This window comes from Carettochelys insculpta, chromosome 2 (genome assembly GCF_033958435.1).
Source record: "Carettochelys insculpta isolate YL-2023 chromosome 2, ASM3395843v1, whole genome shotgun sequence".
Taxonomy (NCBI): domain Eukaryota; kingdom Metazoa; phylum Chordata; order Testudines; family Carettochelyidae; genus Carettochelys; species Carettochelys insculpta.
In genome coordinates, this window is record NC_134138.1 from 204,433,343 (window position 1) to 204,455,129 (window position 21,787).

Here is a 21,787-nt window from a genome sequence, read left to right on the forward strand (position 1 = left end):
ATACCATGCATAATTCATACCTTTTCTCCTGTATCTTTTCCCTCTCCATTTCCATACGAGCCACCAGATGTTTTAAAAGGGTCTGCAACGCACCTGAGAATTTCTTCTAGCTCTTTTAATATAACTTCTGTCTCAGAGACAGCTAATACAACAACAAAATCAATAATTTAGCTAAAATGCATATGTATATTAATGCATTATTAATGAAATATTATTTCTCAGCCCATTAGAACTGTGGGTGAGAAATAGAAAATCTATAGAAAAAATCATTACTCCAAAAATGGAAAAGAAAATAGGTTTCTGTGGTAAAACTCCTTAATTCCACTATCATTGACACCAGTGCAAATCCAGAGTAACTAATGGCTTCAAATGTGAACACAATTATCTTTTGGTCTTTAATTATTTGAAATCAACACAATTGTCAAGAATAAGTGAAGAATATTAACAGAGCTATTTTGACAGGCAAAATTCTTGCAATCTGTATAGCCCTGTAATACTGAATAGGGGTAGAAACTTACCTAAAAAATTAAAAACAGAAATAAAAAGTAATTTGTTAAATTACTTTACAAAATATATTTCTTGAGTTTTCTGGATAGAATATTTCATAAAGGAGATACAAAATGCAACAAGATTCCCAATGCCAACAGAATTTGCTAAAGCAGAGCTCTTTGGAAACAGGTCACCTTTCTTCTCATTCCTCCAGAAATAGGATGGTAGCAGCTGCAAGCAGCCCTTTCTAAAGGCAGCAGAAACATGGGGGAAGTAGGTCATCTCCCATATTTCCATACATGGACAAGAGACATTGCTATCATCAGAAAGCTCAACCAATCCCTTCTCATCTGTCTTGTTTTTTTCTAATGCATAACTTTTTTGTTTTTTTACTGCAAACATTGATCTGAAATTAGGTAAATTCAAACTAACAGTATTTGACAAAAACTTTTTTTGTTTTTGTTTCAATGTAGATTTTAGCGGGAAAGTATTTTAGAAAGTATTAGAAAGTATTTTATTTAATGCAATTATTTTAAAGAAAAGTTGGAATTAAAAAACAACACAGGAAATTGTTTTAAAGCATGACATTTTGTGGACAACTTTAATGAGATTATGAAGAAATTCAGTTATGCTAAAAAAACTAAGTGTAACCTTCAGATTGGAGTATGGTTTAACTAACGTAACTTCGAGGTGGGACTATTTCATCTCACCTTACCAATGCTTTAGATGCTGCAAAGAGAAAGCCTTCTCAGGTAAATGTTTGACACACTACCCTCAGAAATGGCTACATCAATTATTAGACCAACTTGTCTGGTCAAACTGTGCAGTATAGCCTGCATGGATGTTTGCACAACAGTATTAACTTCATAAAACATACAGATGTCTTTTACTGGAGTCTGCCATTACTGATCTATTTCAATGTTGTAGCCATGCTCATTCCAGGATATGAGAGAAGGTGGTTAGGTAATATCTTTTATTGGACCCATTTCTGTTGATGAAAGAGATAAGCTTTCAAGGTCCACAAAGCTTTTCTTCATTTCTTCTCATGTAACAAATATAATCCATATTACTAGTGTTTCTGGCTGGTAGCTCAATGATTATTTTTATTAGGTGTAGTTTATATTGTCTTCAATACATTTGGTATAACATTTTATAGCGTTTCCAAATCATTAATATGTGTTTTCCTTCGACTAATCATATAAGTAAAGCCTACCATGAATAAGGATAGCATGCTTTACATAGACACACACACATATTTTATGTAATCTGTCATATGAACTGTGACCCAACTTGTTTTTACAAAACTGAAAAATACAATGTTATATTGCATATCTTATGTTGTTTGCTGGTATTTTCCCAAACTCTTACAGTATCTAGTCATATAAATGAAGATTTTGTCCCCATAGAGGCCTTAGTAGGATAGAGCTGAGAGAAGATGAAAGCCTATTTCTTTTCTACTTTTTATGAGGAATTGGTGGTAGCACAGAAAGTCCCAGAGTATATGTGTTAATTGTGATGTCATGGAGCCTATTTAAAAAAAAAAAGAGTTCTGAGGATCCAAAATAATTGAAAGCATAATTCTGATAATCTATGGGGAATTCTGAATTTAGTATGCTTAGGCAGGTATAAAAGAAATATGTCTTGGTTAGTACAGAAATTTGAGGTTGAAATCTAAGGTTGAAATTTGTCCTTTCAGAAATGGTAGAAAGGGGTTTAAATGTGAGTGTCCTGAGCTTGGACATGATTCTGGCTGAAGTTATGGCAACGAGGAAAGCACTTTAGAAGAGAAAGAAAGTAGTGAGTATGTTACTAAAGGTTTGAATTGAAGTCCAATCAGCTTCAAGAGTACCAGGTTGAGATCCCAAGCCAGGATGCTTCAACAGATTTGAGGATAGTCTGTCAAGCCCTCTGCAAAATTAATGCTTCATCGGGTAAGCAAAGATGAAGCAATCAACTTATCCTGGATGAACAGCGAGGATTGTGGCTACGTGAACCTTAATCAATGAATGTGACGAGCCCTGCTGTTTCAGTTTTAGCAGGTAATCAAAAATAAAGGGAATCAAAGCTTGTGTTTGAGAAATACGGCTCTGTGAACACCAAATTGAGAGTCTTTTCCACTTGGCTAAGTAGGTAGCCCTGGTCAGTGGATTTTTATTGCCAAGAAGAACCTCCCTAATGGGATCTGAGCAGGTGCATTTTCATGGGTTCAACCATGCAGATTCCAGGCTGTGAGGTGAAGAGACCCAAGATTGGGGTGCTGGAACCAGCCGTGATGCTAAGTAATCAGGTCTTAAACAACCATAGGGTGATTTGGGTAGCTACTGATAGGTCCCACAGTGTACCATACCAGTGCTGTCATGGCAGGTTGGTGCCACCAGAATCACCAAGGCTCTGTCATTCCAAATCTTCAGGAGGACCTCATGAACAAGTAAAATAGGAAAAATGTGTAGAAGAGGTGGTCACTGTCATAGCATCCATATATATTGATAAGCATCAGTCTTCCAGATGAGGTTGTAAAGTCTAACAAGTCAGACAAATTGCCCTCAGCTATCTGACATTGATGTGACGTAGTAGCTCCTCTGGAATCTACAGGAAGTGAGTTCTGTGCTCTCCAAAGTGCACTCCCACCCCATTGCTGATGCACTGGTGACCATACATAACAAGGGATGTGTTTTGGAGAAGGTATACCATTTGGGAGTCGAACCACCACTGAAGAAATTTCAGAACCCACAGTAGAAGTGTGACTACCCTGCCTGTGCTATGTCTGCTCAATCAATAGATGCTAGTTATGCTTGGACAGGCGTGTGTCCTAGCTTTGCATGTGGCACCACATACATGCAAGATGCATGTGAGCCAGGAGTTACAAACAATTCCATGTTATGGTCGTAGGAAACTCTCTGAGATTTTTTATGATGTCATGCATGGCCTGAATTTGATACTGGTATAGGAATGCTCTTGCCTGGCTGGAGTACAGCAGTGCTCCAACCATTCTCCAAGTATGGGTAACTGATGACTTTTGTGTGTTTAAGAGGAGACCCCAGAAAGCTGAAGGTAGATTGTATCAGGCTGACATGTTGATCCTCTTGTGACCCTGGAATGGCCCTTCACTAATGAGTTATCTAGATATAGGAATACTTGAACTTACCTTTTCCGTAGGATGGCAGACATAACTAACATACATTTGGTGAATACCCAAAGTGCTGATGGCAGGCTAAAGAGGAGCATTGTGAATTGACAGTGAGTACCCCTCAACACAAACCTAAGGAAGTGCCTATGAGGCAGGATTATGGGAGTAGGTAAGTATATATCCACCCCATGGTCCATTCCTTGTCATGGTGAGGTGGCTTGTGTGTCTCAATGACCCAAAGAGCTATGCCAGTGGGAGCTACTGCTCCTGGAAGGGTCACCCAAAGTGGACAGGTCATAGGGTAGAGACCAGACAAATTTGGATCAGCTCTCCCTGAGGTAAAAGAAGTTGGCTTAGGGTTAACAATCCTATCTGTAAAAAAACCCAAAAGTTATAGAATCATCTACACATAAACCTACAACTATACAAGTTATGTGAGGAGTTGGCAATCCACATGGAATAAGTATGAAGCATAGTAGGAGCATCCAGGACAACCATCCAGTTTTGTACATGGAATGTCTGGACCTTGTATCAAGTAGAGAAGACAGCACAGATTGCAGTGGACTTGAAACAGTGCAAGCTTGCAGTTTTGGGCTTGCGGGGGGCAAAATGGATGCAATCTAGGCAGCTACTCCTGGTAACAGGTGAAACCCTCATCTACTCAGGACATGAAGAAGAGGGTGCACCATGCACAGAAGATGTGGGCTTGATGTTATCAAGAGAAGTATCTGGTGCTTTAATGGAGTGGAGAACAGTATCATCATGCGTCATCACAGCCAGATTCTACATCAAAGTGCAGAAGATACTGATTGTGCAATGGTATGCACCAACCAATGAAGCAGCTGAAGAATGTAAGATAGATTTCTATGAGAAACTACAAAGTGTTGTGAACCAGAAAGCAAAGAAGGATATCTTGATTTTGATGGGTGACTTCAATGTGAAAAATGGAAAAACAGTTGCCTGTTTTGTAACTGGTGTTCTTTGAGTTGTGTTGCTCATGTCCATTCCAAGTTGGGTGTGCATTGGTGCATGCCCAGTTGCCGGAACCTGTTTGCACTAACCAGTAGTCATAGGGTCAGTGTGGCACCCACTAGAGTGGTGCCCATATGGTGACCCATATATGCACTACCCGACCTGTCCCCATCTCAGTTCCTTCTTGCCAGCTACTCCAACAGTGGGGAAGGCGGCAGGGTTTTGGAATGGACATGAGCAACACATCTCGAAGAACACCAGTTACAAAACAGGTAACTGGCTTTTCTTCTTCGAGTGATTTATCATGTGCATTCCAAGTTGGATGAACACAAGCCAATGCCTAGGAGGCAGGGTTGGCGCCCCGAAAGGAATGTAGGACAGCCCTGCCCACCGCAGAGTCTTCCCATGCATGCTGCGTCAAAGCGTAATGCACTGTAAACATATGAATTGAGGACTAAGTAGCCACCCTACAGATGTCCTGGATAGGAACCCTGGCTAAGTATGCCATTGAGGAAGCCTGTGCTCTGGTACAGTGAGCTCTGATCAGTGGAGGGGAGACCCCTGCCAGCTTGTAACACTATTTGATACAGGCCACTATCCAGGAGGAGATCTGCTGGGAGGAGACCAGAAGACCCCTCATCCTGTGTCTGCCACTGCAACAAACAGCTGTTGAGACGTTCTGAAGAGTCTGGTCCTGCCCATATAGAAGGCCAGTGCCCTTCGAACACCCAAAGTATATAAATTCTGCTCCCTAGGGGAGGCATGAGGTTTTGGGTAAAAAACGGTAGGGCAATGTCCTGGTTGACATGAAAGGGGGAGACCACCTTCAGCAGGAATGCTGGGTGGGGTCTCAACCTGACCTTATCCTTGTGAAACACGGTGTTGAGTGGGTCCACTGTCAAAGCCCTTAGTTCTGACACCCTCTTGGCCAAGGTAATGGCCACCAAGAATGCTGTTTTGTAACTGAGAAATAAGAGGGAGCAGGAGGCAAGGGGTTTGAAAGAGGCCCCTGTAAGCTTTGATGACACTAAATTGAGGTCCCACACTGATAGAGGGGGGTCACATCTGCAGCTTGACCTCTCCAGTCCCTTCATGAACGTTTTTACCACAGGGTCTGAAAAGACCGATGATAACCTCGTCACAGGATGAAAGGCTGAAATGGCTGCTAAGTGCACCTTGACAGATGACAGTGACAACCCTTTCTGGTTCAAGGACAACAAGTAGTTCAGAACAATAGGTATTGGAGCCTGCCCCAGGGATAACCCCTTTTGAGCTGCCCAGATAGAAGATCTTTTCCATTTGGCTATATATGTTGCCCTTGTGGAGGGCTTCCTGCTGTCTAACAACACGTCTTTCACAGGCTTCGAGCTCGAGAGTTCCACCGCCCTTAGCCGTGGAGCTCCCACATTGTCAGATGTAGCACTTGGAGACTGGGGTGGTGCAGTCTCCCCTCCTCCTGTGTCAACAGGTCCGGGCATAATGGGAGTGCCACTGGGTGGCAGAAAGACAGCTCTAAGAGGGTCAGGTACCAGTGTTGTCGAGCTCACACTGGGGCCAACAGGATGACCAATACCCAGTCTGAATGAATTGTTAATAGGGTCTGGTGGATGAGTGGCACCAGAGGGAAGGCGTACAGCAGAGGGCCTGACCAGTGGATGCTGAAGGCATCCGTCCAGGAGCTCGGGCTTTGATTCTGGTAAGAGCAGAACATCTGGCACTTTGCATTGAGATGGGTGGCGAATAGGTCTACCTGGGGACATCCCCACTTCTGGAAAATTAAATGCAGCTCTTCCAGATATAGTGACCGCTCATGGTCCATGAAGGACCCGCTGAGATGGTCCACCAGGGAGTTGTGGGCCCTGGGTAGATATTACACTTTCAGGAGAATTGGATGTTGAATGCAGAACTCCCAGAGCGTGAGGGCCTCGAGACACAGGGGAGAGGCGTGCGCAGCTCCTTGCTTGTTTATATAATACATTGCTGTGGTATTCTCTGTACTCACAGCAACATGCTGACCCCTTAAATTGCTTTGAAACACCTCACATGCAAGCCTCATGGCTCTGAGTTCTCAAAGATTTATGTGGAGCCAGGCATCCTCCTTGCTTCACAGAGACTGGGTTTGGCACTCCCCCAAATGCACCCCGCAGCCCAAGTCTGAGACACCCATGACTAGAGAGAGGGAGGGTTGTGGAGGGTTGAAGGGCGCTCCCATGCAGACCAAATGAGTGTCCAGCCACCAGTGTAGTGTTAATAGCACTCATGGGCTACGTCTACACTAGCCCCAAACTTCGAAATGGCCACGCAAATGGCTATTTCGAAGTTTACTAATGAAGCGCTGAAATGCATATTCAGCGCTTCATTAGCATGCGGGTGGCTGCGGCGCTTCAAAATTGACGCAGCTCACCGCTGCGCGGCTCGTCCAGATGGGGCTCCTTTTCGAAAGGACCCCACCTACTTTGAAGTCCCCTTATTCCCATGAGCTGATGGGAATAAGGGGACTTCAAAGTAGGTGGGGTCCTTTCGAAAAGGAGCCCCATCTGGACGAGCCGCGCAGCGGTGAGCTGCGTCAATTTTGAAGCGCCGCAGCCACCCGCATGCTAATGAAGCGCTGAATATGCATTTCAGCGCTTCATTAGTAAACTTCGAAATAGCCATTTGCGTGGCCATTTCGAAGTTTGGGGCTAGTGTAGACACGGCCATGGAGGGACTGTCACTAATGCATCTAGGTTGTCCCTGACAGGCTGGTACACCGAAGCAAGCCACAGTTGGAAGGGACACATTTGTAACCTGGTATGCTGGACTACCAATGTGCATGCTGCCATGTGACCCAACAAACTGAGGTAGCCTCTGGCCATCATGGTGTAGAACTTGATCAGTTTGTGCATGCAAGATGCCATAGCCTGAAATCTGTTCTGAGGCAGGAAGGCCCTGGCCTGCCCTGCACCTAGTAGGGCGCCTACAAACTCCATGACTGGTGTGGGGGTCAGCACCAAATTTCACCTCGTTTACTGTGAGACCGAGAGTGCCGAATGTCCATCACATCAGCCACCTGTCCTGTGCCACTGGGTGAGGTGAGCGACCCCTGATTAACCAATTATCTGGGTAGGGAAACAGGTGCACCCCTTGCCTGTGCAGGAAGGCTGCCACCCCTACCATGCATTTGGTGAAGACCTGTGGGGTGGAGGAGAGACAAAACAGAAGGACTGTGAACTGATAATGGCACTTCACTACCACGAACCAGAGGAACTCCCTGTGGGATGGATAAACCACAATGTAGAAATACACTTCCTGTAAGTCGAGAGTGGCAAACTAATCCCCTCGTTCCAGCATCGGAATAATTAGGCCCAGGGATATCGTACAAAACCTTATCTTTTTCACAAAGTTGTTGAGGTTTCGCTGGTCCAAAATAGGCCTTAGCCCCTCTTTTGTCTTCGGGATTAGGAAATAACAGGAATAAAACCCCCATCCCCAAAATTGTTGGGGAAATCTTTCTATAGCCCCCTATTGAAGGAGGGACAGCACCTTCTGCCTGAGCAGAGTCTCGTGAGAGAGGTCCCTGAAGAGGGACAGGGAGGGAGGGTGGAAGGGGGGTGCAAAGAAAATCATATAGTGTATCCCATTTGTACTGTGCATAGGACCCAGTGGTCTGACATTATGCTGTACCAGGCATGGCAGAAGGGGGATAGGTAGAATGAAAACAAAAGCTGAGCTGGAACTGGGGTGGCGAGCAGTGTGCTGCTCCCGACCGCACCATCAAAATTTTTGTTTAGACCCCGGCGTGGGTTTTTGGTGGCTCTGGCCCAGAGTCTGTTGGCCCTGACGTCTCCTATTGTAGTGGCCCCACCTCCTATTGGTATCCCAGTGTTGTTGCAGGAATTGTCTAAACTGAGGCCTGGGGTGAAGTGCCGTCATTGAGTCACAGGGGCGTGCGGGCCAAGCAAGTGTAAGGTGGTTTTCAGGCTGTGTAGCCTTTTATCTGTCTTTTCAGAAAACGGGGATGGCCTCTTGAAGGGACGGTCTGGATAGTCTGTTGGCCCTCGTAGGGAAGACCCAAGACTTATAGCCATGCTCCCCTTCGCAGGGCTATCCCCGAGGCCATGACCCTAGTGGCAGCATCTGCTGCATCCAGCACAGCCTGCAGCACTGCCCTAGATATGAGCTTATGCTCATCTACCATAGCATTAAAATCAGTTTTGTTCTCTGGTGGAAGCAGCTCCGAGAAGTGGGATAAGGAGCTGTCCGTGTTATACGCATATTTGCTACCCACAGCCTGCTGGTTAGCAATCCTTAATTGAAGGCGTCTGCATGAATAAACCTGCCTGCCATGTAAGTCTAGGCATTTGGCCTCTCTGATTTTAGGGGAAGGGCCTTGAAACCCCTGTCTCTCCCTATGATTTGATGCATCCACAACAAGTGAGTTGGGGGAGGGTGGGTAAAAGGGTTCTCATTGCCCTGAGCAGGAATAAAGTACTGGTGCTTGTTCCTTCTGGCCATGGGTAGGGCAGAGGCTGGGGTCTGCTAGACTGTCTTTGCCATATTGGCAATTGTTTTAATAAAGGGCAGTGCTACCTTGGTGGGTCCAGATGCTGAGAGGATATCTGTCACTGGGTCTGTATCATCCCTGACTTCCTCTGCCTGTACACCTGGGCCCTGGGCTACCCTGTGTAGTAATTGCTGGTATGCCCTGCCATCCTCCATTGTTGGGGATGCTGAGGATCTGGCCAAGACCTCATCTGGGGAAGAGGAGGAGGAGGACATCCCCACACCTTCCACGCACACCAGCATTGGAGGTTCAAATTCCCCTGTTTGAGTCCCTGACACTGTGGTCTGTGGTGCCAAGCTCAGCGCTGGGATGGAGCCCCCCATAACCACGTGGGCTGCCTTATGGGCCTGCTAGGGTAGTTTGGCACCTGCGATGGCACCAGGCCTGCTAGTGCCATCACCAACAGTGCCATGGTTCCTGGTGCCTGCAAAGGTGGTGCCCAAAGTTGAGTCGGTGCCGACTGTGATGGTACCGCGTCACTGCCAAGCTCACCAAAGGGACCTCCGGCACCGTCGGCCCCTAAGATTGTTCCCGTGGAGATGCCCCCAGTGATGCTGATGGTGCCATCCTCGGCACCTGGGAGTGCTGGGCACCCTAATAGGCAGTCCCAAGGCCTGCCCTTGTGTTTCAAGGACCGCCCACAGGGTCCAAAAGGGCCACTGGGTTGCGCCCTGGGAGGACACTTGCCAATTCTCGTCCTCAGGGTGGCGAGTCCAGTGCCAATGTGCACTGCAATGAGACAACCTTGTACTCCTGCTTCTAACTGAGCTGGAGTAATAAGAAAACGAAAAAGCAATCAAGTAGCACTTTAAAGACTAACAAAATAATTTATTAGGTGAGCTTTCATGGGACAGACCCACTTCTTCAGACCATAGCCATACCAGAACAGACTCAATATTTAAGGCATAGAGAACCAAAACAGGAATAAAAGTTGACAAATCAGAAAAAAAATTTTCAAGGTGAGCAAATCAGAGAGCAGAGGGGTGGGGTGGGGCGAGTCAAGAATTAGATTAAGCCAAGTATGCCAAAGAGCCCCTATAAGCTGCGTCTACACGTGCACGCTACTTCGAAGTAGCGGCACTAACTTCGAAATAGCGCCCGTCACGTCTACACGCGTCGGGCGCTATTTCGAAGTTGAAATCGACGTTAGGCGGCGAGACGTCGAAGTCGCTAACCCCATGAGGGGATGGGAATAGCGCCCTACTTCGACGTTCAACATCGAAGTAGGGACGTGTAGACGATCCGCGTCCCGCAACATCGAAATAGCGGGGTCCTCCATGGCGGCCATCAGCTGGGGGGTTGAGAGATACTCTCTCTCCAGCCCTTGCGGGGCTCTGTGGTCACCGTGGGCAGCAGCCCTTAGCCCAGGGCTTCTGGCTGCTGCTGCTGCAGCTGGGGGTCCGTGCTGCATATACAGGGTCTGCAACTAGTTGTTGGCTCTGTGTATCTTGCACTGTTTAATGAAAGTGTGTCTGGGAGGGGCCCTTTAAGGGAGCGACTTGCTGTTGAGTCCGCCCCGTGACCCTGTCTGCAGCTGTGCCTGGCTCCCTTATTTCGATGTGTGCTACTTTGGCGTGTAGACGTTCCCTCGCTGTGCCTATTTCGATGTTGGGCTGAGCAACGTCGAAGTTGAACATCGACGTTGCCAGCCCTGGAGGACGTGTAGACGTTATTCATCGAAATAGCCTATTTCGATGTCGAAACATCGAAATAAGCTATTTCGAAGTTGGGTGCACGTGTAGACGTAGCCATAATGTCCCAGAAAGTTTACATCCCGGTTCAAACCACGTGTTAATGTGTCGAATTTGAATATGAAAGAGAGTTCAGCGGCTTCTCTTTGTAAAGCAGACTGGAAATTCTTCTTCAATAAACACAGACTCTTAAGTTATTAACAGAATGGCCCATTCCATTAAAATGTAGACTAACAGGTTTGTGGATCAGGAATGTTTTGATGTCTGTTTTGTGCCCATTAACTCTTTGTCTGAGAGAGTTTGAAGTCTGTCCACTATACAAAGCATCTGGGCATTGTTGGTACATGATGGCATATATGATGTTAGTTGAGGAGCATGAGAATGTGCCCGTGATTTTGAGAGTAACCTGGTTAGGTCCAGTGGTGGTATCGCCAGAATAGATATGTGAACAAAGCTGGCAGCGGGCTTCCTTGAGAGATATGTCCTGGTTGGGGTGCTGTCCTTTATGAAAACATCAGAATAATGGCTTTACTAAAGTTGAAGACTAGTGAGGAGAGGTTGCAGTCAACAAAAGTAAAGGCTAAAAGGTAGAAGTAAAGGACAGTGATCTTCAACCAGTGTTCTGTGGCACACTGGTGTGCCATGAAAACTGTGCAAGTGTGCCATGAAATTTCATCAATTTCCCATCACTGTGGCTTTGCAGAGCCACTGCAGGGCAGAAAGTGAGGACCCTGCAGGATCCTCCCAAAACAAAAAAGCAGTCATGTAGCACTCTAAAGACTAACAAAATAACTTACTAGGTGGGACACATGAAAGCTCATCACCTAATAAATTATTTTGTTAAGTCTTTAAAATGCTACATGACTGTTTTTTTGTTTTGTGAAGATACAGACTAGCATGGCTACCTTTCTGTCACTATTCTGAAGGGCCCTGTTCACGCTGCCAGACAACTGAAATGCTGCTTCCCAGCCCGAACAAGCTGGCAGGGAGCCCACCCCCACTCCCTGCAGTAGGAAGTGGCAGGAAAGTTAGGGTGGGAGCCTGTTGAAGCTGGGATGCGGTTTAAATGCCACATCCTAGCTTGAACAGGCTGGTGGGGAAGGGAGCCTGCTTTCAATAGTTACTCACTTACTGAACATCCCTAGCATGGTGTTGGCAGATTTTGAAAGTGTGTGTGCTGTCTAAGACACTGTATTCTGTGGTGGATTTGAAACATAAATACATTTGATCCTTGTCTAGCTTGTTGTACACACTACTAAGATGTAAACTTCTCTAGTAAAACTGTAACCACAGTAAATTTAAGTAAATGTGATGTTTATGAGCAATTGAGTCAGCTGAAAAAAGTGGGTGTGCCATGGAATTGTTTGTCTCATTGAAATGTGCTGTACTACTCAAAGAGTTGGGAACCACTGATCTAGGAGACTTAGATCTTTATTTGGAGATATCCTGGGGTCTTGGTTGGAAAAAAAATCTATAATCTTATTGAGGTTTGAACTATTTCATCTTTGTCACTGGAGCACAGTCTCCCTGAAGAGCAGAGAATAACCTACAAATATTTTAATATGTGCATTGTTTTTGATGTTGCTCTTCTTCAGTTGATCCCAATGTTAGGGATAATTGATGGACTGAATGGGGTCTTCCCTAACAGAAATGGGTGCTTGAGATGCAGACTTTCTTCTGAACTTTATTGCAGATGGGTATTTACAAACTCTGGGAGAAGTCCTGAATGCCCAGTATGGAAAGAGTGGGTAATCTAATTTCTGTATTGCCCACAGTGGTCAGACACTAAAGTGGAATAAGTGTAGAGGTCCTGTTCCATGACACAGGTCTGAGCAGTACTCCTAGAATGTGACCTGTAGCATGACCTAAAAGATGTTGCAGCAGAAATGGGTTAGTCATGGTTCAGATCTGAGGATAAGATGATATAACTCCCTTCAAGAAATGGCGGAGCTACTCCAGTGGGGTTCAGCAGATTCTTCAGCCCTGGTGCTGCATGTTGCTAGACCTGCAGTACTTCAAAATGTCAAAGCTGGCTCTACTTGTCCAGGTGGAGTCTGTAGCAGAGGATGAAATGATTGCATTAATGGGGCCAGCACTACAGAAAGCGTCAAGAGTGCTGACTGAGCAGACAACATACCCTGTGTAGGCAATGTTGATGCAGATGAAACTGGTGCCATTGATACTGGACAATTAATTAGCCACACAAAGGCAGAATAAACCTATTGTTGCAAAGAATTCTTGTATCATGACTATTAATGGAATTGGAGGTAGTATTCCAGACAGCACCTGACAGTGCTTAAGTAGAAGTAACTGCTGATAGAGACGACAGAAGTACCAGCCTTGATGGCCTTGCCAAAGTTGACAGTGCTACATAAGGCAGTACTGCTGAATACTGGTGTAACAAAGGACTTTTAGATTATCTGTCCAATTTGTGGTACAAAGTATAAGACATAGATGATCTATCAACTTCAGATAGTGAAATAAATGTCCTCTGCTTTGAGGAAGCTGCAAGAAGAGAAAGAGAAAGAGAAGGAGATCTCTTTTATCTAGAAATTGTTCTGGGGACCAGAACATCCAGAAGTGCCCTCCACATTGAAGAACCTTCCTTTGTTTTTTGTAGTCAAGGTCAAGCTCTGGAGAGGGGTGAATAGACTTTTCAAGCAAATGAATACTGAGATATCATTCCTTTGACTTCTTTGTCTTTGTTGGGAAAGAGGTACATATGGACATCTGTCTCTAACACAACACCTAGATTACCTATCAAGCCCAGTGATACACATGCAATTGACACACTGTTTAAATCCTGGTGATTTCTGCATTGTAGCAGACAACCCTGAGCACGCAGAATGAACTAGCCAACTAATTCTAACTAAAATACAGCACTAAAGCTATGAAAAAAAATGTACACCATATTTTTAAAATCTGAAAAGTAAAGAAAATCGATGTTCAACAGGAATCCTGGTCTTTGAGATGAATGGTAAGATGGAACTCAGAAGGAGGCAGCAGTTACACTCCTTTCATACCCCCATCTTGGAGCACCAGGTTGGCAGGGGTGCCTGAGCCACCCATTACTACTGCTACCAAAATTCTCTGATTAGAGTGCACTGGGCACACATACTCCTACAGCAGAATGTACATGTGCTCACTGATTAAGAAGAGTTTAACATTACAGCAACAGGTGTCTTGGAGTTTGTTTTTTGTTCTGTGCGTAGACACATGGTTCATATGCTAAAATATCGTTCAGTTCATTAAAGACAATCTTTTCAACACAAAAGAAAATCAATAGCTTAGCTATATCAATGTGTTAAATGTATGTAAATATTATTTAAAGTAACTGGATATTCATAATTAAACAGATAGTTTATACATACTCAGATTTCCCTTTGATAGGAAGTCATCTGAAACCACTGTTTCAAGAGAACATCTTAACATACATTTCCTAGAAAAAGATTTTTACATATTTAATATAACTTACAAATGATGCATAAAGAGCATTTTAAAATATATTTATTCACATATTTTTCTAGGTTCTCTCTCCCAATAGGTAGTTGCTACATATTAATTTCTAAAGAAGACCTTTCCATATCCTGTCAACAATAGTTATTACAGGAACAATAATCTGCTTGTCCCAGTTTATTGTTAGAGTTTTTGTTCCAGGGTTTGGATAAGCAGTAAGAAGAAATGTGTTATGAGAAGCAATTTCTATTTATAGATTTAAAAATTCAAATTTAGACACAAAATGAGCCAAATTTTCAAACTTTAGCTCCTCAAAATTGCCCAGGCTAAATTAGATAATATAGTGTGACAAGGGCCCTTCTTCCACTTGCCAGCCTCTGCACTTCTTCCCTCCTTTGCTGGTCTGGGTCTTGGGTAAAGCTCCCCATCTGCTGCATCCAGGCAATCAGCCTTCCTGAGTGTGGGTTTTGGCTTGTCACCTTCCCTTGGGGGAGGGAGACCACCCTCTGCTCCTGAAACTACCTGCCCTCCAGCTCTCACCAGATTAGTAGTTGCTTGGCTTGATGTTGTCACAATAGCTATTCAATACGTTACTGTACCCACAAATCACATAATTCAACATTCAAGTGACCTAATTGTTCCTTCCACACAAATACACCGCTTTTATTATTTGTATCTGCATCAACACAGGGACAAAAATGAAAGCCTGCTGAAAATCTAGCCAATTATCATTAACAGTAAATTATTTATTAAGATAAATAACTGTGAATTGCTGAAAGATGATTAAAATCATGCTTAACAATGTTTCTATGCTCTGAAAAAAAGGGTTTATATTTTTTCCTTCAGGGTCCTCCTTAATTCTCCACTAATGCACACCTCTCCTTCAGGATTCCCCATTGAAACCTTTCTAGCCACAGGGAGGTAAATGTCTTCTCTTCAGCAGTGTTCTTGCATTGATTTGTATAGTAACAAAACAAAAAGGCGGTCATGTAGCACTTTAAAGACTAACAAAATAATTTATTAGGAGATGAGCTTTCATGAAGCAGACCCATTTCTTCAGATCTGGTTAGTCTTAAAAGTGCTACATGACTGCTTTTGTCTTGTGAAGATACAAACTAAGACAGTTACCTCTTTGTGACTTTTATATTGTTAGTGAAAGCAGGCACTCTTCCTACTCCAGGACACATATTCTATGAAATGACAGAAGCAGTCTAGCATAATATCATGATATACTAATCTCAGTGGCTCAGGAGTAAAGGGACTTTGAAGGAGCACGGGCACTTCAAAGTACCTGCGGCTGACCCGTGGTTACACGCAAGCTGGCACTTCGAAGCTTCACACTTTGAAGCTGCTGCAGGGGAAATTTAGACTAATGAAGTGCTGCATATGCACTGCAGCACTTCATTAGTAATCTCCAAACACCCTAACTACCATGCCTCCTTCGAAGTTGGGGGCTAGTCTCAACACAGCCAGTGGTACCAAGCCAATGGAAGTTATTTAATTATACATTAAAAACATTTTAAAAGAACCCAAATCTTACTTTTTGTTTTGTCCAGTTCCATTTCTATTTTTCTTGACAACTTGTTTTTTCTGAGCTTTTATCTGAGACTTGAAAAATAATAAAATTTGGGTTGTGCGTGGTGACATGCTGTAACATTTTAAGGTAATTTTTCTACTATGTATTAGTACATTCTTCAACAAAATGAACTTTTACAGAAGACAAATTTAAACTTGTAATTACAAAAATGAAAAAATATTTATCAAAACATTTTTAAGTTGAATAAAACAATAATAACAACAACTCAAGTAATGTTTTCCAGATCTCTTTGCTGGATTCAGACTTTCATTATTATACTAAATATTAGTAAGCTTCTGCTGTGACATTTGTAGTTTGTTTTAATAAGACAGCTATGTCACATGTTCAAGGCATGTATATACACAATATATATATAAAAATACTTTGTATTGTGTAGACTGTATATTTGGTATGTATGAATAAGAAAAAAAGCAATGATAGAGTAATCCATGCCAAAGTATTATTGAAGAGATGATTAAAATTTTGATTAAAAAGATAATACATATTCTTCTTCAAGATTCAGAAGGATGTGTGTGTTAGTCTGTATCTGCAAAAACAACAAGGAGTCCTATGGCTCTTTAAAGACTCACAGATTTATTTGGGCATATGCTTTGTGGGTAAAACTCACTTCATCAGATGCACTGGAGTGGAAATACGGCAGCAGAAAGGTTGATAAATATACTAGTATATCAAAATAAGGGAGATATTTATCAAGTGTAGGACCAATGTTAATGAGGCCCATTGAGTCAGGGTGGATGTAGCTGACTCCCAAGAGCAGATGGGGACATGTGAATACCAAACCTATGTCTACACTAGAGTGATCTGTCAACAGAAGTTTCTGTCAGAAGATATCTTCCAATAAAACTTCTGTTGACAGATCGCTGTTAGATTGCCAAGTTGACTGAAAGAGTGATCCATTCTGTCAACAGAGAATGGCTGGACTGCTGGGCCACTCTCTTCACAAAATGGCCATCTGGAAGCACAGCAGACAGGACTGCTTTCTGTCAACAAAACCTATTGACAGAAGCATTCTTCCTTGTTGGTGGAGTGGAATAAGGCTGTTGACAAAAGTGCTGAATTCGGTCGATTCACCGTCAACAGAACACTTTGGGAATCTGGATGCTCCCCTCTAGTATAGATACGGCCCAAGGGGGCAAATTACCACCCTAGTGAGATAACAATTCTAAATCCTTATTTAATCCTAATTTGTGTTAAACTTGCAAATGAATTGCAGCTCTGCTGTTTCTCTTTGTCTGGTTTTGAAGGTTTTTTGTTTGTTTGTTTGACTGATTGATTGATCTTTTTAGAAGGCCGAATGTTTATTTCCATTACTGAGTATCCAGGGAGGCTGTAGTCATGTGACATGTCCTGGATGGTCATTAGAGGCATGTCGGTAAAAACAGCAGTCTGCAGGTTTCTGGTGTAGGCTGGTGTTTTTGTGATCATTGTTTATTTTACTGTAGTGTCCCAGTAAGTTGATATTTTGTGTGGAATGGTTCAGGCTGAGGTTGATGATGGGGGTGGAAATTGTTGAAATCCTGGTGGAATTCTTCAAGGGCCTCCTTCCTATAAGTCCATATAATGATGTCATTGGCTTCATTAACACTGTCCTGCTCTTGATATGTATCTCCCTTCTTGTGATATACTAGTGTGTATATTTATATCTATATATCTATCTCCCTACACCTGTATTTACACACAAAAGCTTTTGCCCAAATAAATGTCTTTAAGATGCCACAAGACTCCTCATTGTTTTTTCATCAAGTCTTTTTTTTTAATACAGACTTATTATGATTAAAAAAGCAAAACATTTTTGGACAGAGCACTGAAGTGATGAGGCTCAGCAAATACGGATTTTATTGCTGGCCCTGCAGTGTTACACTAGAAAAATAATTTCATTTCTCTGTGCCTATATTTCCCTTCTGACTAGAGACTGCATCACACTATGTATTCATACAAAGGCTAGTCAATGGGGCCTCAGAAATTAGTTGGTGTTTGCAGGCACTACTGTAATACAAATAATATATTTTTAAATTATTAGGATTGTCTAAATGAGTATATAAAGATGATGATGTAAACTTACTTTTATGCTTTCATTAACTTATGGATAATGTATTCCAAAGTATCAGTACTTCTTAGTAAGGAGAAATTACTTGCTTTCGTGCAATCATAGAATCATAGAACCATAGAATCATAGAACACTAGGATCGGAAGGGGCCTCGAGAGGCCATCGAGTCCAGTCCCCTGCCCCGACGGCAGGACCGACCACTATCTACACCATCCCTGATAGACATCTATCTAATCTGTTCTTAAATATCTCCAGTGAGGGAGATTCCACAACCTCCCTTGGCAACTTATTCCAGTACTTGACCACCCTGACAGTTAGGAACTTTTTCCTAATGTCCAACCTAAACTTCCCTTGCTGCAGCTTAAGTCCATTGCCTCTTGTTCTCTCCTCAGAGGCCAAGAAGAACAAGTTTTCTCCCTCCTCCTTATGACACCCTTTAAGATATCTGAAAACCACTATCATGTCCCCCCTCAATCTTCTTTTTTCCAAGCTAAACAAACCCAATTCTTTCAGCCTTTCTTCATAAGTCATGTTCTCCAGACCTTTTATCATTCTAGTTGCTCTTCTCTGGACGTCCTCTAATTTCTCCACATCTTTCTTGAATTGGGGTGCCCAGAACTGGACACAATATTCCAGCTGAGGCCTAACCAGCGCAGAGTAGAGCGGTAGAATGATTTCTCGTGTCTTGTTCACAACACACCTGCTAATGCATCCCAGAATCATGTTTGCTTTTTTTGCAACAGCATCACACTGTTGACTCATATTTAACTTGTGATCTACTAGAACCCCTAGATCCCTTTCTGCTGTACTCCTTCCTAGACAGTCTTTTCCCATTCTGTATGGCTGTGTCTACACGTGCCCCAAACTTCGAAATGGCCATGCAAATGGCCATTTCGAAGTTTACTAATGAAGCGCTGAAATGCATATTCAGCGCTTCATTAGCCTGCGGGCGGCAGCCGCGCTTCGAAATTGACACTCCTTGCCGCCGCGCGTCGCGTCCAGACGGGGCTCCTTTTCGAAAGGACGCCGCCTACTTCAAAGTCCCCTTATTCCCATGGAATAAGGGGACTTCGAAGTAGGCGGCGTCCTTTCGAAAAGGAGCCCCGTCTGGACGCGACGCGCGGCGGCAAGGAGCGTCCATTTTGAAGCGCGGCTGCCGCCCGCAGGCTAATGAAGCGCTGAATATGCATTTCAGCGCTTCATTAGTAAACTTCGAAATGGCCATTTGCATGGCCATTTCGAAGTTTGGGGCACGTGTAGACACACCTATGTGTGAAACAGATTATTCCTTCCTAAGTGCAGCACCTTACATTTATCTTTATTAAACTTCATCCTGTTTACTTCAGACCATTTCTCCAATTTATCTAGATCATTCTGAATTATGACCCTATCCTCCAAGGTAGTTGCAACCCCTCCCAGCTTGGCATCATCTGCAAACTTAATAAGCGTACTTTCTATGCCAATATCCAAATCATTAATGAAGATATTGAACAGAACTGGTCCCAAAACAGACCCCTGCGGAACCCCACTTGTTATGCTTTTCCAGCAGGATTGAGCACCATTAACAACTACTCTCTGGGTACGATTAGCCAGCCAGTTATGCACCCACCTTATTGCAGCCCCATTTAAGTTGGACTTGCCTAGTTTGTCGATAAGAATATTATGCGAGACCGTATCAAATGCTTTACTAAAGTCTAGGTATACCACATCCACTACCTCTCCCTTATCTACGAGTCTTGTTATCGTGTCAAAAAAAAGCTATCAGGCTGTTTTGACATGATTTGCTTTTTACAAAACCATGCTGGCTGTTCCCTATCACTTTACTACCTTCCAAGTGCTTGCAGATGACTTCCTTAACTGCCTGCTCCATTACCTTTCCTGGCACAGAAGTTAAGCTGACTGGCCTGTAATTTCCTGGGTTGCTCTTATTCCCCTTTTTGTAGACGGGCACTATATTTGCCCTTTTCCTGTCTCCCATGACTTTCCAAAAATGAGAGCTAACGGCTCAGCTACCTCTTCTATCAGCTCCTTGAGGATTCTAGGATGCATTTCATCAGGCCCTGGTGACTTGCAGACATCTAATTTTTCCAAATGGTTTTTAACTTGTTCTTTTTTTATTTCAAAAACTAACTCTACCCCTTTTCCACCAGCATTCACTATGTCAGGCATTCCTTCAGACTTCTCTGTGAAGACCGAAACAAAGAAGTCATTAAGCATCTCTGCCATTTCCAAGTTCCCCGTTACTGTTTCTCCCTCCTCACTGAGCAATGGCCCTACCCTGTCCTTGGTCTTCCTCTTGTTTCTAACATATTTGTAAAAGGCCTTCTTGTTACCCTTTATGCCTGTAGCTAGTTGGAGCTCATTTTGTGCCTTAGCCTTTCTAATTTTACTCCTGTATTCCTGTGTTATTTGCCTATGTTCATTCTTTGTAATTTGTCCTAGTTTCCATTTTTTATAGGATTCCTTTTTTAGGAATACCGATAGGTCTCCGAGATGTGTCCCTGCAGGTGCTCCACGTAGATGTGAGTGCATCCCTGCACTGTAGATCAGAAGCTTTGCAGAGCAGTGCCCCCCAGCTATGCGCCAGGCATGTGCAGGAGCCAGCAGGTGATGCCACCACACTGAGGAAAGAGTGCATAGCACAGCGCTCCTCTGTTCCTTCTTTACCTGAAGTTTTTTTAGACTTCAAGGAGAAGGAAGGGAGGGTTGTGGAGCACTCACATGGACATATCTTGGAGAACTATCATTCCTGCACAAAAAAAGGAGCACTTCCCCTTCTCGTGCTCCCTGCGGATGCTCCATGCAGGTGACTCTGCAGCAGTATCTGTTTGTTGGAGGTTGGTATTGAAGTTTTTAAGTGGAGTGATTTAAAATGACATCTGCCAAGACAGTGGCAGGTATCAGCCCTTTCTGCAGTGCATAATGCTTTGCTAACGTATCGTGTGAGGACCACGTGATGACTCTACAGATGTCTACCAGAGGGAAATTACTAAAGAAGGTAGTTGTTGCAGCCATCACTCATGTCAAGTGGGCTCTAAAAATCATGCCAAAAATCGTTAAACATGGAGACTATTATCCCTTCCTACTTCTCCTTGTAGGAACCAGTGATACAGCCAAGAGCAATCTACATGAGATCATGGCAGATTACATAACCCTAGGAAGGAAGATCAAGGAATATGGAGCACAAGTGGTATTCTTGTCTATCCTCCCTGTGGAAGGAAGGGGTCCAAGTAGGGATCGTCGAATCACAGAGGTAAATGTGTGGTTGTATAGGTGGTGTAGCAGAGAAGGATTTGGTTTCTTTGACCACGGGATTCTCTTTCATAAATAGGGATTGCTGGGAAGAGATGGGATGCACCTAATGAAGAGAGGAAAGAGCATCTTTGCAAGCTGGCTTGCAAACCTAGTGAGGAGGGCTTTAAACTAGGTTCGATGGGAGACAGTGACACAAGCTCTGAGGTAAGTGGGGAAGGAGGAGGGAACAATCAAGTAGGTCTCCTGGGTGAAGAGCAGAAAGTGGGCCAATCAGCCACTTCTCTAAGATGCTTGTACACAAATGCCAGAACCCAGGGAACAAACAAGAAAAACTAGAGGCCCTGGCACAGTCAAAGAAGTATGAGGTGGTTGGAATAAGAGACACTTGGTGGGATGTTTCACATAACTGGAACACGGTCATGGAAGGTTATAAACTGTTTAGGAAGGGCAGACAGGGGAGAAAAGGAGGAGGACTTGTGAGGGAGCAGTATGATGCTCAGAGCTGCAGTATAAAGAGGAAGAAAATCCAGTTGAGTATCTTTGGGTTAAGCTTAGAGGCAGAAGTAACAGAGGTGAGCTGTGTCTACACGTGCACGCTACTTCGAAGTAG

The 21,787-nt window shown here is 43.7% G+C and overlaps 1 protein-coding gene across 1 annotated transcript in view; it reads right to left on the bottom strand.

Moving 5' to 3' along the window:
• ZCWPW2 (zinc finger CW-type and PWWP domain containing 2) overlaps positions 1-21,787 on the bottom strand; it is a 95,066-nt gene that overhangs the window by 21,747 nt on the left and 51,532 nt on the right. The window contains exons 5-7 of the mRNA XM_074986128.1: positions 15,819-15,880; positions 14,194-14,261; positions 21-142 (exon numbers count right to left, since the gene is read on the bottom strand). Of these exons, the coding sequence (XP_074842229.1) occupies positions 21-142; positions 14,194-14,261; positions 15,819-15,880 (252 nt within the window). The remainder of the gene's footprint in view (positions 1-20; positions 143-14,193; positions 14,262-15,818; positions 15,881-21,787) is intronic.